The sequence below is a fragment of the Balaenoptera acutorostrata genome, chromosome 1, assembly GCF_949987535.1.
Source record: "Balaenoptera acutorostrata chromosome 1, mBalAcu1.1, whole genome shotgun sequence".
NCBI classification, from domain to species: domain Eukaryota; kingdom Metazoa; phylum Chordata; class Mammalia; order Artiodactyla; family Balaenopteridae; genus Balaenoptera; species Balaenoptera acutorostrata.
Genome location: NC_080064.1, coordinates 167,420,566 through 167,439,121, shown reverse-complemented (window position 1 = coordinate 167,439,121; position 18,556 = coordinate 167,420,566). Strand labels below are relative to the sequence as shown.

The following is an 18,556-nucleotide window of genomic DNA, read 5'->3' as shown; positions in this document are numbered from 1 at the left end:
AAATGGTGATACCATTGAAGTAAGAAAAGTCAGGAGAAGGAACCAGCTTTAGTGAGGATGATATAATCAGTTTTAGTTGTTCTTTTGTTTGTTGGTGAGTCTGAGATCATTCTGAGATATCTGAGTGGAGATTTCCAATATGCTTTAGAAAAGATGACTTAAAGGTTAGGATTAGAAATATAAATTTGGGAATTTAATTTCTAGTAAGTAAGGCCATTGAAGTTGTTGGGTTTTATAATAGAAAGAAGGATAATGGTGAGGGTGATAATAGTAGAAGATAGAGGAAACAGCTGTGTAAGACAACCAGGAAAATGTTTTAATAATCAGGAAAGGGTTTCAATAGTGAAACTTTTATTTTCCTTTGTTTAAATTCATTCACATTATTTGAAACACTCCTCATTCATTAATTTTCATTCCTGTGTAGTAATAGTTTACAGTGATTAAAAAATAGTATGTTGTAGGCATTAGGCTGAAAATTCACATGTTTTCTCATTTAGTTATCACAACAGTCCTATGAGGTAGGTATTATTATTATTCCCATCTTATAACTGAGATAACAGAGACTTAGAGGGGGTAAATGACTTATCCAAAGACACACAACTGCTAAACAGTGAGCTAGGATTTGAACCTAGTTCTATATGACTCAAGAATCAAGTTCTTAATCACTCTATGTGTCCTGACTCCCAAACTTTTTTTTTAATTTTCATTTTATGTTGGAGTATAGTTGATTAACAATGTTGTGTTAGTCTCAAGTGTACAGCAAAGTGATTCAGTTATACATATATGTATATCTATTCTTTTTCAAATTCTTTTCCCATTTAGGTTATTACAGAATATTGAGCAGAGTTCCCTGTGCTATACAGTAGGTCCTTGTTGGTTATCTATTTTAATTATAGCAGTGTCCCAAACTCCCAATCTATCCCTCCGCCGACCCTTCTCCCGTGGTAACCATAAGTTCGCTAAGTCTGTGCTGACTCCCACACTTTTTAAGGACCATGTCTTATATGTCTTCTTCAATCTTCCTAATATGCATACATAATAATCAGTATTTAGTAAATATTTCTTGATTATTTTGACTTAGCCAAAGAAAAGATGAGAGACTTGCCTCTAAAACTGTTTTCTTTTTTAAAACGTCTTTATTGGAGTATAATTGCTTTACAATGGTGTGTTAGTTTCTGCTTTATAACAAAGTGAATCAGTTATACATTTACATATGTCCCCATATCTCTTCCCTCTTGCGTCTCCCTCCCTCCCACCCTCCCTTTCCCACCCCTCTAGGTGGACACAAAGCACCGAGCTGATCTCCCTGTGCTATGCGGCTGCTTCCCACTAGCTATCTATTTAATATTTGGTAGTGTATATATGTCCATGCCACTCTCTAACTTTGTCCCAGCTTACCCTTCCCCCTCCCCATATCCTCAACTCCATTCTCTAGTAGGTCTGTGTCTTTATTCCCATCTTGCCCCTAGGTTCTTCATGACCTTTTTTTTTTTTTTTAGATTCCATATATATGTGTTACCATACGGTATTTGTTTTTCTCTGTCTGACTTACTTCACTCCATATGACAGACTCTAGGTCCATCCACCTCACTACAAATAACTCAATTTCGTTTCTTTTTATGGCTGAGTAATATTCCATTGTATATATGTGCCACATCTTCTTTATCCATTCATCTGTCGATGGACACTTAGGTGGCTTCCATGTCCTGACCTTTGTAAATAGAGCTGCAATGAACATTTTGGTGCATGACTCTTTTTGAATTATGGTTTTCTCAGGGTATATGCCTAGTAGTGGGATTGCTGGGTCGTATGGTAGTTCTATTTTTAGTTTTATAAGGAACCTCCATACTGTTCTCCATAGTGGCTGTATCAATTTACCTTCCCACCAACAGTGCAAGAGGGTTCCCTTTTCTCCACACCCTCTCCGGCATTTATTGTTTGTAGATTTTTTGATGATGGCCATTCTGACCGGTGTGAGATGATATCGCACTGTAGTTTTGATTTGCATTTCTCTAACGATTAATGATGTTGAGCATTCTTTCATGTGTTTGTTGGCAATCTGTATATCTTCTTTGGAGAAATGTCTATTTAAGTCTTCTGCCCATTTTTGGATTGGGTGGTTTTTTTGATATTGAGCTGCATGAGCTGCTTGTAAATTTTGGAGATTAATCCTTTGTCAGTTGCTTCATTTGCAAATATTTTCTCCCATTCTGAGGGTTGTCTTTTGGTCTTGTTTATGGTTTCCTTTGCTGTGCAAAAGCTTTTAAGTTTCATTAGGTCCCATTTGTTTATTTTTGTTTTTATTTCCATTTCTCTAGGAGGAAATAAGACTAATAAAGTTATTGCAGCACAATTAACATGAATACTGGGTCTTGCTGTGATTTATGGCATAGAGTGTTCTGCCTATGTTTTGATAGTGTCTGGCCTTACATTTAGGTCTCTAATCCATTTTGAGTGTATTTTTTTGAATGGTGTTAGGGAGTGTTCTAATTTCATTCTTTTACATGTAGCTGTCCAGTTTTCCCAGCACCACTTACTGAAGAGGCTGTCTTTCTCCACTGTATATTCTTGCCTCCTTTATCAAAGATAAGGTGACCATATGTGTGTGGGTTTATCTCTGGGCTTTCTATCCTGTTCCATTGATCTATATTTCTGTTTTTGTGCCAATACCACACTGTCTTGATTACTGTAGCTTTGTAGTATAGTCTGCAGTCAGGGAGCCTGATTCCTCCAGCTCCATTTTTGTTTCTCAAGATTGCTTTGGCTATTTGGGGTCTTTTGTGTTTCCATACAAATTGTGAAATTTTTTGTTCTATTTCTGTGAAAAATGCCAGTGGTAGTTTGATAGGGATTGCATTGGATCTGTAGATTGCTTTGGGTAGTATAGTCATTTTCACAATGTTGATTCTTCCAATCCAAGAACATGGTATATCTCTCTATCTATTTGTATCATATTTAATTTCTTTCATCAATGTCTTATAATTTTCTGCATACAGGTCTTTTGTCTCCTTAGGTAGGTTTATTCCTAGGTATTTTATTCTTTTTGTTGTAATCATAAATGGGAGTGTTTCCTTAATTTCTCTTTCAGATTTTTCATCATTAGTGTATAGGAATGCAAGAGATTTCTGCGCATTAATTTGTATCCTGCTACTTTACCAAATTCATTGATTAGCTCTAGTAGTTTTCTGGTAGCATCTTTAGGATTCTCAATGTATAGTATCATGTCATCTGCAAACAGTGACAGCTTTACTTCTTTTCCAATTTGGATTCCTTTTATTTCTTTTTCTTCTCTGATTGCTGTGGCTAAAACTTCCAAAATTCTGTTGAATAATAGTGGTGAGAGTGGACATCCTTGTCTTGTTCCTGATCTTAGAGGAAATGATTTCAGTTTTTCACCATTGAGAACGATGTTGGCTGTGGGTTTGTCATATATGGCCTTTATTATGTTGAGGAAAGTTCCCTCTATGCCTACTTTCTGGAGGATTTTTATCATAAATGTGTGTTGAATTTTGTCGAAAGCTTTCTCTGCATCTATTGAGATGATCATTATGGTTTTTCTCCTTCAGTTTGTTAATATGGTGTAGCACATTGATTGATTTGCTTATATTGAAGAATCCTTGCATTCCTGGGATAAACCCCACTTGATCATGGTGTATGATCATTTTAATGTGCTGTTGGATTCTGTTTGCTAGTATTTTGTTGAGGATTTTTGCATCTATGTTCATCAGTGATATTGGCCTTTAGTTTTCTTTCTTTGTGACATCTTTGTCTGGTTTTGGTATCAGGGTGGTGGTGGCCTCGTAGAATGAGTTTGGGAGTGTTCCTCCCTCTGGTATATTTTGGAAGAGTTTGAGAAGGATAGGTGTTAGCTCTTCTCTAAAAGTTTGATAGAATTCGCCTGTGAAGCCATCTGGTCCTGGGCTTTTGTTTGTTGGAAGGTTTTTAATCACAGTTTCAATTTCAGTGCTTGTGATTAGTCTGTTTATATTTTCTATTTCTTCCTGGTTCAGTCTCCGAAGGTTGTGCATTTCTAAGAATGTGTCCATTTCTTCCAGGTTGTCCATTTTATTGGCATATAGTCACTTGTAGTAATCTCTCATGATCCTTTGTATTTCTGCAGTGTCAGTTGTTACTTCTCCTTTTTCATTTCAAATTCTATTCATTTGAGTCTTCTCCATTTTTTTCTTGATGAGTCTGGCTAATGGTTTATCAATTTTGTTTATCTTCTCGAAGAACCAGCTTTTAGTTTTATTGATCTTTGCTATCGTTTCCTTCATTTCTTTTTCATTTATTTCTGATCTGATCTTTATGATTTCTTTCCTTCTGCTAACTTTGGGGGGTTTTTTTGTTCTTCTTTCTCTAATTGCTTTAGGTGTAAGGTTAGGATGTTTGTTTGAGGTGTTTCTTGTTTCTTAAGGTAGGATTGTATTTCTATAAACTTCCCTCTTAGAACTTCTTTTGCTGCATCCCGTAGGTTTTGGGTCATCGAGTTTTCATTGTCATTTGTTTTTAGGTATTTTTTCATTTCCTCTTTGATTTCTTCAGTGATCTCTTGGTTAATAAGTAGTGTATTGTTTAGCCTCCATGTGTTTGTATTTTTTACAGATTTTTTCCTGTAATTGATATCTAGTCTCATAGCATTGTGGTTGGAAAAGATACTTGATACGATTTCAATTTTCTTAAATTTACCAAGGCTTGATTTGTGACCCAAGATATGATCTATCCTGGAGAATGTTCCATGAGCACTTGAGAAGAATGTGTATTCTGTTGGTTTTGGATGGAATGTCCTATAAATATCAATTAAGTCCATCTCATTTAATGTATCATTTAAAGCTTGTGTTTCCTTATTTATTTTCATTTTGGATGATCTGTCCATTGGTGAAAGTGGGGTGTTAAAGTCCCCTACTATGATTGTGTTACTCTCGATTTCCCCTTTTATGGCTGTTAGTAGTTGCATTATGTATTGAGGTGCTGCTATGTTGGGTGCATAAATATTTACAATTGTTATATCTTCTTCTTGGATCGATCCCTTGATCATTATGTAGTGTCCTTCTTTGTCTCTTGTAATAGTCTTTGTTTTAAAGTCTATTTTGTCTGATATGAGAATTGCTACTCCAGCTTTCTTTTGATTTCCATTTGCATGGAATATATTATTCCATCCCCTCACTTTCAGTCTGTATGTGTCCCTAGGTCTGAAGTGGGTCTCTTGTAGACAGCATATATATGGGTCTTGTTTTTGTATCCATTCAGCCAGTCTGTGTCTTTTGGTTGGAGCATTTAATCCATTTACATTTAAGGTAATTATCGATATGTATGTTCCTATTACCATTTTCTTAATTGTTTTGGGTTTGTTATTGTAGGTCTTTTCCTTCTCTTCTGTTTCCTGCGTAGAGAAGTTCCTTTAGCATTTGCTGGAAAGCTGGTTTGGTGGTGCTGAATTCTCTTAGCTTTTGCTTGTCTGTAAAGCTTTTAATTTCTCTGTCAAATCTGAATGAGATCCTTGCTGCATAGAGTAATCTTGGTTGTAGGTTTTTCTCCTTCATCACTTTAAGTATGTCCTGCCACTCCCTTCTGGCTTGCAGAGTTTCTGCTGAAAGATCAGCTGTTAACCTTATGGGGATTCCCTTGTGTGTTATTTGTTGTTTTTCCTTTGCTGCTTTTAATATTTTTTCTGTGTATTTAACTTTTGATAGTTTGATTAATATGTGTCTTGGCATGTTTCTCCTTGGATTTATCCTGTATGGGACTCTCTGTGCTTCCTGGACTTGATTAACTATTTCCTTTCCCATATTAGGGAAGTTTTCAACTATAATCTCTTCAAATATTTTCTCAGTCCCTTTTTGTTTTCTCTTCTTCTTCTGTGACCCCTATAATTCGAATGTTGGTGCATTTAATGTTGTCCCAGAGGTCTCTGAGACTGTCCTCAATTCTTTTCATTCTTTTTTCTTTATTCTGCTCTGCAGTAGTTATTTCCACTATTTTATCTTCCAGGTCACTTACCGTTCTTCTGCCTCAGTTATTCTGCTATTGATCCCTTCTAGAGAATTTTTAATTTCATTTATTGTGTTGTTCATCACTGTTTTTTTGTTCTTTAGTTCTTCTAGGTCCTTGTTAAACGTTTCTTGTATTTTCTCCATTCTATTTCCAAGATTTTGGATCATCTTTACTATCATTATTCTGAATTCTTTTTCAGGTAGACTGCCTATTTCCTCTTCATTTGTTAGGTCTGGTGGTTTTTTGCCTTGCTCCTTCATCTGCTGTGTGTTTCTCTGTCTTCTCATTTTGCTTAACTTACTGTGTTTGGGGTCTCCTTTTTGCAGGCTGCAGGTTCGTAGTTCCCCTTGTTTTTGGTGTCTGTCCCCAGTGGCTAAGGTTGGTTCTGTGCGTTGTGTAGGCTTCCTGGTGGAGGGGACTAGTGCTTGTGTTCTGGTGGATGAGGCTGGATCTTGTCTTTCTGGTGGGCAGGTCCACGTCTGGTGGTGTGTTTTGGGGTGTCTGTGGCCTTATTATGATTTTAGGCAGCCTCTCTGCTAATGGATGGGGTTGTGTTTCTGGCTTGCTAGTTGTTTGGCATAGGGTGTCCAGCACTATAGCTTGCTGGTCGTTGAGTGGAGCTGGGTCTTGGTGTTGAGATGGAGATCTTTGGGAGCTTTTCACCGTTTGATATTACATGGAGCAGGGAGGTCTCTTGTGGACCAGTGTCCTGAACTTGGCTCTCCCACCTCAAAGGCACAGCCCTGATGCCTGGCTGGAGCACCAAGAGCCTGTCTTCTACATGGCTCAGAGTAAAAGGGAGAAAAAAAAGAAAGAAAGAAAGAAAGAAGATAAAATAGAGTAAAATAAAATAAAATAAAGTTATTAAAATAAAAAATAAAAATAATTATTAAAAAAAATTTTTAAGGTAGTAAAAAAAAGAAAGAAGAGAGCAACCAAACCAAAAAACAAATCCACCAGTGATAACAAGTGCTAAACACTATGCTAAAAAAAAAAAAAAAAAAAAAAAGACAGACAGAACCCTAGGACAACTGGTAAAAGCAAAGCTATACAGACAAAATCACACACAGAAGCATACACATACACATTCACAAAAAGAGATAAAGGGAAAAAATATATATATATATATCGTTGGTCCCGAAGTCCACCTCTTCACTTTGGGATGATTCGTTGTCTATTCAGGTATTCCACAGATGCAGGGTACATCAAGTTGATCGTGGAGATTTAATCAGCTGCTCCTGAGGCTGCTGGGAGAGATTTCCCTTTCTCTTCTTTGTTCGCACAGCTCCTGGTGTTTAGCTTTGGATTGGACCCGCCTCTGCTTGTAGGTCGCCTGAGGGCGTCTGTTCTTCGCTCAGACAGGATGGGGTTAAAGGAGCAGCTGATTCGGTGGCTCTGGCTCACTCAGGCCTGGGGGAGGGAGGGGTACGGCGGGGCGAGCCTCCGGCGGCAGAGGCCGGCGTAACGTTGCACCAGCCTGAGGTGCGCCGTGCGTTTTCCCGGGGAAGTTGTCCCTGGATCACAGGACCCTGGCAGTGGCGGGCTGCACAGGCTCCTGGGAGGGGCGGTGTGGATAGTGACCTGTGCTTGCACACAGGCTTCTTGGTGGCTGCAGCAGCAGCCTTAGCGTCCCATGCCCGTCTCTGGGGTCCACACTGACAGCCATGGCTCACGCCCGTCTCTGGAGCTCCTTTAAGCAGCGCTCTTAATCCCCTCTCCTCATGCACCAGGAAACAAAGAGGCAAGAAAAAGTCTCTTTCCTCTTCAGCAGCTCCAGACCTTTTCCCGGACTCCCTCCCAACTAGCCATGGCGCACTAGCCCCTTCAGGCTGTGTTCACGCAGCCAACCCCAGTCCTCTCCCTGGGATCCAACCTCCGAAGCCCTAGCCTCAGCTCCCAGCCCCCGCCCGCCCCGGTGGGTGAGCAGACAAGCCTCTCGGGCTGGTGAGTGCTGCTCGGCACTGATCCTCTGTGCAGGAATCTCTCCGCTTTGCCCTCCGCACCCCTGTCGCTGCACTCTCCTCCACGGCTCCGAAGCTTCCCCCTCCGCCACCCGCAGTCTCCGCCCGGGAAGGGGCTTCCTAGTGTGTGGAAACCTTTCCTCCTTCACAGCTCCCTCCCACTGGTGCAGGTCCCGTCCCTATTCTTTTGTCTCTGTTTTTTCTTTTTTCTTTTGCCCTACCCAGGTACGTGGGGAGTTTCTTGCCTTTTGGGAGGTCTGAGGTCTTCTGCTAGCGTTCCGTAGGTGTTCTGTAGGAGTTGTTTCACACGTAGATGTATTTCTGATGTATCTGTGAGGAGGAAGGTGATCTCCACGTCTTACTCTTCCGCCATCTTGAAGCTCCTCCTAAAACTGTTTTAAAAAAAAAAAGTTAAGAGAATGAGTAGTGTAAGCTTAACCAGATGGCCTAGAAGGAAGGTGCAAGAGATGGTGTTGGGGCTTAGGAAAGTGCGATGTTTTTAAGATTTAGGTTGGAAGTAGACAATGATTATGAAAAGGAATTGTTGTGCAAGACCTAGGGCCTAGTGGAACTTAAGTGGCATGAGCATGTAGTTGACCGAGTCTTTTTTTTTTCTCTTTTCATCACCCTTCCCATCAGTAATTTTTTGTAGCCAAGAAAATAGACATAGGTTTAATCAAAAGTTGAGAATTAGTGGAAGACCACAGTGGTAAGGGAATGTGAATGTATTCAAGATGTAAATATAAAGCAAAGTTAGAAGGTATTGTTTTTTATATAATATTTCAAACAACATTATAGCAATTTACATGAAGTTATTTGATTTCCAAAGTGAATAAAACACGCTGGATTTCATAGGTTCCTGGAAATGTGCATAAGCCAAGATTTCTGAGCTATGATAGATACTAAACCAGCACTGGCTGAGGCCTATTAGCCTGGTTAAATGGTAGTATAATTTTCTTAATTGCTACTCTGTGAGTGTCTTTAGAGGAAAATAAAAAATGTCTTTGGAGGAAAAACAATCTTCCCCCATCTATATTTATTCTTTATGTTATAGATTAGGTGATTAAATGAAAAGATTGTGGTCACTTGTGGTGTCCAAAGTTAAAGAATTTTAGAAGGAAACAGCATCCCAATACACAAACTTTCTTAATATTTTCTTAAGCCACTTTAAAAGGCTATGAACATATATACATGTATGTAGAGCCTACGAATATGTAACTATCACTAGAGTGGGCAACTTCTTAACAGTGATTTTATTTGCTCCTTTATTCTTTTGATTGTCTTCCAAAGCACTTTCCCATCTGAGAGAAGAAGGGATCAAACCCCTTTTAAAGGGCCTCTTTAAGATGTAGATATGGAGTGATATGTAGGTAGACAGATGAATTTAACTCCTCAGGAGTTTAAATTGTAACAGATGCTGAATCAAGCCTCAAGATTTAAACTTGTCTGCTGTATGCATCACAGATACATATTGATTTACCTGAAATATACTTTCCTCATGGCTATTCAATGACCTGAATTTTATTGAATATAATTTGAAAACATTTCTCTCTAAAATCATATAATTACATCAGCAAGATAGCCTTAAAATAATAAATAGAAACTGAGTTTCGGGAATCCCCTGGCTGTCCAATGTTTAGGACTCCACGCTTCCACTGCTTCCACTGCTGGGGGCCCTGGTTTGATCCCTGGTCCGGGAACTAAGATCCCACGTGCCTTGGGGTGCTGCCGGGGCAGGGCGGGGGGGGGGGGGTGTAGAAACTGAGTTTCAGTAGACTCTAATCTTTTCTCTTTGTTATATCATTGACCATTTTAGAAAACAAAAGGGCTTTATTACAACACAGAATTTTTTTTTTTACAGAATATTATACTTTAAACTTTCTAAATTTAGTGTACTTCAGTTTTAAGAAGGGTGTATTGTGTTTTCATAAGGTAAAAAATGGAATCTAATTAATAAGAAATCTTAATATTCTTTAGAAGTCATGTGAGTGTATGTATGTGTGTGTATATGTTTAATGTTAGATTAAAAGAGTATTAATTCCGTGGCTCAAGGGTGAAGTTTTACTGATTTATCAGATATGTATAATTTGGACCTTCCTAAACGTGGCCACCTTTATCTGTAAATAACTGAACAGTTCAGTAAACCATTTCCCACTTGTTGACAGATAGTAGTACTGTGGTAGACCTTTAAAAGAAGATATTAAGAACATCTTTAAATTTCTGTCACTTTTCACTTATTTCTTTATGATGCTTTAAAATAATATATATCTCACTGAAGTTTTCTATTTTACTTTGGTACTTGATCTCTGTCTTTATTTGCATATATTCTAGGGTCAGTGATGAAAAGGATGCACGAGGATATCTTCAGGCCTTAGCTTCTAAAATGACTGAAGAATTGGAAGCTTTAAGAAACTCCAGCTTGGGTACCCGAGCAACAGTAAGCTCTGCCATTTAGCAAGCAGGCTTATTATACTAGTCGGTGGGAAGGCTCAGAAAACACTAATAAATCTGAATACTTACATCAGTTTGTCTAGGCTTTGCCTACTGTAAAGATTTTCATGAGAAATCATTCAACGTTTTTCCAGTTTAGGAAATTATAATACATAGCTGCTTAACTATAATTTGTGTGGCTAGCCATTAATGGTAATAACCATAAAAAATAAATGCATTTATAATGTGAGTCTACAGTTATTTCTGAATTTAATGAAAAATAATATATTTTCACAAGTAATAGTTCTCTTTAATTCTTTAATTAGGGAAAGATAGTTCTTTTAAATAGTTTCCAAATTCACTTATATTACTAAATTTAAATGTTAAAAATAAAATCGAATGGAGCTAAAAACTCAGTCATATTATTTCATAGGATATGCCCTGGAAAATGCGTCGTTTTGCAAAACTGGATATGTCAGCTAGACTGGAGTTGCAGTCAGCTCTGGATGCAGAAATAAAAGCTAAGCAGGCCATCCAAGAAGAGCTGAATAAAGTTAAAGCGTCTAACATCATAACAGAATGGTAAGACTGAATAATATAGTCCCACTAGAGTGATTTCTAATTTGGTCCAAAAGTATCTGGAGAGAAGTTACACGTTTGGTTTCCTACCTACCCCTTTTTTTTTTAAAGTGATAACCAGAAAAAAACTATGAATATTTGAAAATGAATTGATGATTTTAGGCCTTGTGTGCAGTGATGCAATTTTAATACAGCTTTGTTTCTATCTGACTTGTCCTTAAAGTGGAATTAATAGTACTAATTAATATTCTGTTATTTACTTATCCCCTTATTTGTAAAATTCACTCTCAAATTTTATTCTATTAAATCCAAAATAATCTTTTGTTCAAGAATAGCACATTAGTCTAAAATTGCAGCATAGAGTCAGAACAAAATATAGTCATCTGAAAATTCTGGCCTCTACCATAGATTTTTTTACACATGAAGTTTCAAGTGATGGTAAATTTCATAAAGGTAGAATATACTTAAATTATCCTTTCTTTCATGTTATGTATTAAAAAATGTGTATCGCCCACAGGTCCAGGACAGTTAGCTAATGGATACATTCCCTCCATTCTTACCACAACAGTAGAATAAATCATACTCAGAATAAATAAATGATAAAAGGAAACTTGTAATTAGATTGGTTCAAGAATAAGTTATAGAGGAATGAGGTGATACAGAGGGACAGTAGAAAGTTCATGTTACAAATCAAAATATAAATAGAAAAATCCATTTGGTGCTCAGAATACTAAATGTTGCAAAGGCATTCAGTCATGAAAAGAAATACAGTCCCATAAATTCGGTTTTTAATGGTATGAAGCACCCCAGTTGAATTATAAATTCTTGCTATGAATTATCCAATCATAAATTAAGTATGCTTTACTGAAATGTGCTAGTGTAACATTGAAAATAGAAAAAAATTGTTTTTGGATAATATGAATTGATCCCAACGTAAAGAACTGCTAAATGTCATTCTCTGTATCGTAATTTGGAATAAATGTGATCTTTCTGCTTATGCTTAGGACATATAAATTTACACATTTGTTCATAAATCACGAATGTGAGTCAAACTGAAAATTATATATTTAGTCACTTTCATGGGTCTCTATGAAAGAAGTCTAACAGAATTCTAAAATTAACCTTTGATTTTATGACATTTTTTAATTTAATAATGTAGCTCAGAGCTAGCAGCTTTTCTATAAATGGAAAGATAATAAATACTTTAGGGCTTGTAAGCCATATAGTTTCTGTCTGCTCAACTCTGCTGTTGAGTACAAAAGCAGCCACAGACAGCATATAAATGAATGAGCCTGACTGTGTTCCAGTAAATCTTTATTTACGCAAGAGTAGATGACAGGCTAGATTTGTCCTTCCTGCACTAGTTTTCAGTTCCCTACATTATCATGATTGACATTTAAACCAATTAAGTTCAACTACATACATGATGGCTCACTAACCAACAATATAAATAATGACATTTTTCCTTTTTTTCCCTTAAGTAAACTAAAAGATTCAGAGAAGAAGAACTTGGAACTACTATCAGAAATTGAACAACTGATAAAGGACACTGAAGAGCTTAGATCTGAAAAGGGTATGGGAATGTGTTTTGCATCAACGAGGACTTAATGTTCTGTTATGAATACATTTTATTATACAAGAATCAGCCTATTGTGTAGGCAGGAGAATTGTTCACATACACAGTTCTGGCACTCATTTATAGATGTGTGTGTATATGGCGCGCACACACACACACACACACACACACACACCATATTTGGTAGACAAGTCTCCTGAGTCATTTTGTTTTACTTGATACGCATTGTTTAAAGATTTCTTAACAGAAAACTCACTTTGCCATAAATTTGACTGTTTTTTCAGGACCATGGACTATATCATGAACAATATTTTTGTGATTGGAAAAACTTGTTTTTATCATATACTTTATACTATTCTCAAATGGTATAGGGGATTCACTCTCACGGTAGTTGACGAAATAATGTATGAAATAACTAAAGATTAACCTAATCCAGTATTAGAAAGGCAATTCAATGACAAAGAATTATTTGGTCATTTCGGTGTCTTCTTCCATGTTTGATACTCAAATTGTTTGCCCTGTGGGATTTTCCAGGATTTATTCCCATTTTCTTGAAAACATTACTTGAGCATGTTTTCATTAATGTAAAAAGTAACTCAGAGTGCTTGGTAGCTTTATTACATGAACTTCAACGTTCTTTTCATAACATGGGCATTAAGAATGTGAAGATTTAATTTTTTAAAATTCAGAATGTTATTATCTTAATGAAAGGATCTCTTATATATAGCTGTTAGCAATTCATTTTCCTGACAGTATTCCTGACTGAATACTGAACTAGTTAATTGGCTCTATGTTGTACTTATGTGCTGCCTTATCATTTCCCTGTCCTATGACACACAGTGACGTAAAGCTGGTTGGGTCTCCGCATCTGCTTTTAAAATTGTGGAGGAAAGAGGGTAATCACACAAAGGAGTTAACATGAAAAAGCCATTAAAAGTGGTAGATGTTCAATAAATTTTTGTTGATTGAATTTCCTAGTGAACAAGAAGGAAGGAAGGAACCCAGAAAAAGTGAATTAGGTACTCAGATTAGGAGTACAAAGCATCATGCTAAAATGAGAATCAAGCTTAATTTTCATGTATGAAGAGTGGAAGGAGCTGCATTATTTAGTGAGCAGAGGAAAAAGAATATATAAGACATGGAGGACCTGTGGCCCTAAAGGCAATTTATATAGAAAAGAGACCAGTGAAGAGTATGACTTACTGTAACACACCAGTTGGCATTGATTGCATCATTTTAAAGTAGATCTAAACTTGCGAAAGAAGAAATCGTTTATCACATTGCAGGCTAACCTATGGCTATGGTTTTTTATTTGGATTTTGAACATTGCAGAATAATAAAATTTCACTATATGTTGTAACATAATAGTCTACTTAAATAATACAATGTAATGTTTATATAATGAGGACAAGGATTTTGTTTTTCTGCTTTATTTACTATTATATATCCACTATCTAGACAGGGTTTGGCAAATAAAAGGCTTTCAATAAATATTCATTGATGGAATGAATTTCTGAACATACTGCCTTATCTGGCAACTATGGTATACTATTAGAGAGTAATTCAAAAAGCACATAATTTGTTATCAGTTGCTATCAGTTCCTTAAAAGATATGGAGATCAAAAATGTGTTTTGGTTGTTTCTCCTTTTCCTCCCTAGTATTTATCATTATGTGTATTTTAAGAATTAATTTGGAAATCATGTATTTAAAGTTAATGCCATAGCCAAGAGGTATGCGTGAAATTTTTTAAATCTGTCTGAGAAAAGCTAGGGTTTGGAGTCCTCATTCTCCAACCCTAGTTTTTCCCAGACAAAATTTTTTAATTTCATGCAATTTTTGTCAATAAAACAGTAAATGAAATCAGATTGAGGCCTTAGCAAAAGTTTTTTCATAATTAAATAAGTTTGTTGTATCACTGCATTTTTTAATAAAAGATTATTTATATTAATATATACTATATGCTTGATGAGAGTATTTCAAAAAGGAAACCTTGTTTGGTGATAAATTACCTTAGAAAAATCAGGCATAACAAGGGTCCTATTTTAAAAATTTTCTCAAGAGTACCAAAACATTTAATGTGCTTCTTACAGTGTACTGTATAGGAAAAGAAATTCAGGAACTCAAGTAAGTCAAGAAACAAGTATTTCATGGAGTCTGATGTAATTTAACTATTGACTGATATTCCAAGAAACACTAATGTATTTTAGTTTTTTAAGTATGTGGAGTTAATGATATTAATTGGTTTTAAAATACAGTAGTTTGCGAGCAGCTTTTTAATAGATTCAGACAGGAAAGGTTATCCATGAAAATTAGTCTTAATTGTTCTAGTTTTAAAAAAAGTTGCTGCTGTCTTCTAGGTATAGAGCACCAAGACTCACAGCATTCTTTCTTGGCATTTTTGAATACGCCTACCGATGCTCTGGATCAATTTGAAGTAAGTATTAAACTTTTCATATATCCTCTGCAGTCAATTTAAAATTTACTTTGTGATTTAAAATTTATTTGCAATAAAACTTTTATTGCATCCCATATAAGAGGACCTAGAATCTTATATAAACAAAAACATATTAGGAAAGGAATACGTTCTGCAATGTTATGGAAACTTTAATCATAAACTCTTCTTGTGTTTAAGAAAAATCTAAGAAAGAGCTAAATAAGAGGGTCGTTGATAAGATTTAAAAGAAATTTCATCTCTTTCCCTGAGGAACAGTAAGTGCAGAGCAAATCCTAACTTTAAATAATTTTGACACTTTTCTTTTTTCTCCAAAGCATAGAGCCACAGTAAAAAACAAGTGAAAATGTCAGAGCTCACAATAGGGCAATGCTGGTTCTAGTTCCAAATCAATTCAGTTTTTTAGAAGTATACCAAAAGAATGCTTTTCATTAAAAGTATTACATAGAGTTTATTTGGCACACTCCATTATAATGAAATAGTGATTATATGACTCTGTCATTCTTTGGTACTTAAATTCTTTGCTAGAAAAAAAAAATTAAAATATGAAGTATATTTTTATGTCAGAAAATTTAAGTTAGTGATTATATCTTAATCAACAAATAATCGTATGTCTCTGTGCAAGGCACTGTTCTAGGTGCTGGAGATACAGTGGTGACCAAATTGACGAAGTCCTGCCCCTCAAGAAGCTTACATTCTAGCAGGAACAATTAGAGGCAGAGATTCTGTTGCTTACTTTTAGTTGTTACCTTCTGGAGTGCTTCCATTTAATTTGATTATTAATGAGCTTCAGCTTAATACATTTTGAGCACAGTATATGAATTGTATTTCATTCTTTTGGGAAAGGAAAAAAGAATCACACTTTAAAAAGTAATTAATGAATTTCTAAGTTTCTTGAGAAACAATGACAGTGACTGCTTTTCTCATTTATTTATTTGAATTAATGTCATTTGCCTTTCAATTGTTTTACAAAATTTTTGATTTATTATTTGTTCTTATTAAATTGCTTCATCCATATTTTCTATTTTTTTATTGCTGTATTCGTTAAATAGGATTCCTTTTCTTCTTCCTCATCTTCACTGATTGATTTTTTGGATGACGTAAGTCTTTGATTTTCAAACCAATGCATCCTTCAGTAAAAGAGATCAGTGAATTGATATGAAGAATTTACCTAGTAATGCAGTCAGTTTTAGAAATATCACACTTGATAATTTGTGAGGCAAAATGTGCTTCTTTATTACTTTAAATACAATGAAGAGTTATCATTATTAAATATAATAAAGTAAAAATGTACTTTTAAAAATGTGTTGTCCATCAGAGAATCTCTATAGTTGCATTCTTTGCAACAATTCTGAAGACTGGAATGCTTATTTGATTATTATCACTATAGATATATAGATATAAATAATTGCTCATTTTTGTTTTTCATGGCAATTTCTATTTCACATTCCCCTTTTCTTTTCAGCACTTTACTATTTAGTTTATATGTTAGTTAAAAGTAAACCTCTGGTGGTATAATCAGAACAAGTGACACGTTTTATTAACTCTTCCAGTAGATTTTATCATAACACAATAATTGAGTACAGATCAATTTTTAATGCCGACAGAATTTCTCTTCTAATGTAAAAAATGATTTTAGTTAATATATGCACTATATTCACTATAAATTGACTGCATTATCATTTTCTCTCTTAAATTAATTGTATAGATTTAATAATTTAGAAGTTCCTAATGTATAGTGTTCCTCTCTTTACAGAAATACCTGACATATACGTTCTCTCTAATCCACATTAAATGGCACAATAATTGTTGTTGTAAAGCATTATATTATCCTGTTGAACATTCTATCTTTACAGAAATTTGGAAATAAAACGGGTTCAAATGCAAATATTGTGCATATAACTATTTTTTAACCATGGGAAATTCTTTAAATGTTTTATTTTTTGTGTTTTGTTAAATATAATTCTTATATTGAGGAGAGTATTAAGCATAATTTTCTACAAAAGAAAACTCCTGATCTATATTTTTAAGTGATTTTTTTATTTCTTTGAGATATTTATACCAAAGTGTGCACCTTTCCATTCTAAATGGAAACTATTTTATTATTCTTGAGACAAATAATTAAACTAGCTAATTCTGCAGTGTGATAAAAAGAGAACTCTTGATGTACAATAATATTTGATGTTATAATCTGATGTATATTTTACTATTCTAAAATACTCAGTATGGTATTTCCATACAGATAACATTCACCTTAAAAAGAATGGGAAGGAAGTTTGAACAAATATTTTAATTGTCCTTTCTCCTAGAAGACCATTTTCATTTTTCTTTCTAATAAACTCTTCTCTACATCCCTTTTTCTCCCACAAAAATCTTTGAATGTGCAACACAGGAGTAGTATGTATTTTGGTAAATAGGTTAGCTCTTCTCAGCAGAAGCACATCTCAGCCCACTCCTATCTCATCTCTGCTCTCATATGCTGTCTTCTGCCACCATCCAGCTGTAGTGTCTGTTTCCCACTTTTACTTTTCCTCCAGAAGTACCCTTTCTTACCCTTCACCCACTATTACCCAGCATAGATACAGTTCAGACATACATGTAAATTGTAAAGTAGTACAAAGGAACTCCTATTATAAAGTAAACCGAAACTAAGTTCACAAAGGCTGCTGAATCTTTATGATTCAGGCTCCAGCTCTTCAAGGGTGTGGTTTTTCCCTCATTTGCTTCCTAAGCACTTTCCTCTCAATTTATTGCTTAAGCACTTAAGTTGATTCAAATCCTGCCTCTGCCACTTTCTAGGTATATAATTAGGAGCAAGTTATCTAACCTTTCTATGCACTGGTTTGCTCATCAGACAAACAAGGATAATAATAGTACTAATCTCATAAGGTTGTTTGAGAATTTAAAGAAACAGCATATGTAATACCCTCAATAATATTGGTTATTATTTCCTTACTCTTAATAGACCAGTTCCCCTCCATTGCTGTGTTCTCTTTAGCTTCCTTTCTTGTCCACAAGTTCAATTTCACTTAAGTACTTTCTTAGCTCTTCACCACTCAGCCTTCCACTTACCACCAATGTGCATCACTATACTTTCCTCCTGTTGAATCACATTACCACTGGAAATGATTTTTACGTGTCAGGGCAAAGGCCAGCAGTAACCTCCCATTTAAAAAAATATTTTGTATTCTTAATTCATATTTTATGGCATACACCTCTTATTTCTCTTCATACTTTGTAACTGTGACCACCCTTCCCAGCATTATCATCCGTTTCACCTTCAAAGTCATAATAGAATGTTGTTTTGAATCATGGTATTCAATCTTTGGCATGCTTGGGTTCAGCATCCAAGATGTTTTGTATAAAACTTAAGTTCTGTAGCTTCCTTTCTCTTAGGCATGTGGATTCTTAAGGATTAAAATAAATCTTGATTGTTCTTTGTGCCCAAACTAGTTACGTTGTTGTGCATGCTGTTTAAAATATGCGACTGCGCTCTAAACTAAGTAGACTGTCTCTTAACTAATCCATAGGACACATCCTCTGCTCATTCTTTTCTGTTTTCT

At 35.4% G+C, this 18,556-nt stretch overlaps 1 protein-coding gene across 14 annotated transcripts in view; it reads left to right on the top strand.

The window, feature by feature from the left end:
- CDC42BPA (CDC42 binding protein kinase alpha) overlaps positions 1-18,556 on the top strand; it is a 322,438-nt gene that overhangs the window by 246,990 nt on the left and 56,892 nt on the right. For 8 of the 14 annotated variants that reach the window (XM_007167178.2, XM_007167189.2, XM_007167183.2 and 5 more), the window contains 4 exons: positions 10,287-10,392; positions 10,819-10,967; positions 12,446-12,537; positions 14,899-14,975. In XM_007167178.2, the coding sequence (XP_007167240.2) occupies positions 10,287-10,392; positions 10,819-10,967; positions 12,446-12,537; positions 14,899-14,975 (424 nt within the window). Of the gene's footprint in view, positions 1-10,286; positions 10,393-10,818; positions 10,968-12,445; positions 12,538-14,898; positions 14,976-16,045; positions 16,094-18,556 lie in introns of all 14 variants that reach the window. The other 6 variants (XM_007167184.2, XM_007167177.2, XM_007167180.2 and 3 more) reach the window with 1 other exon arrangement.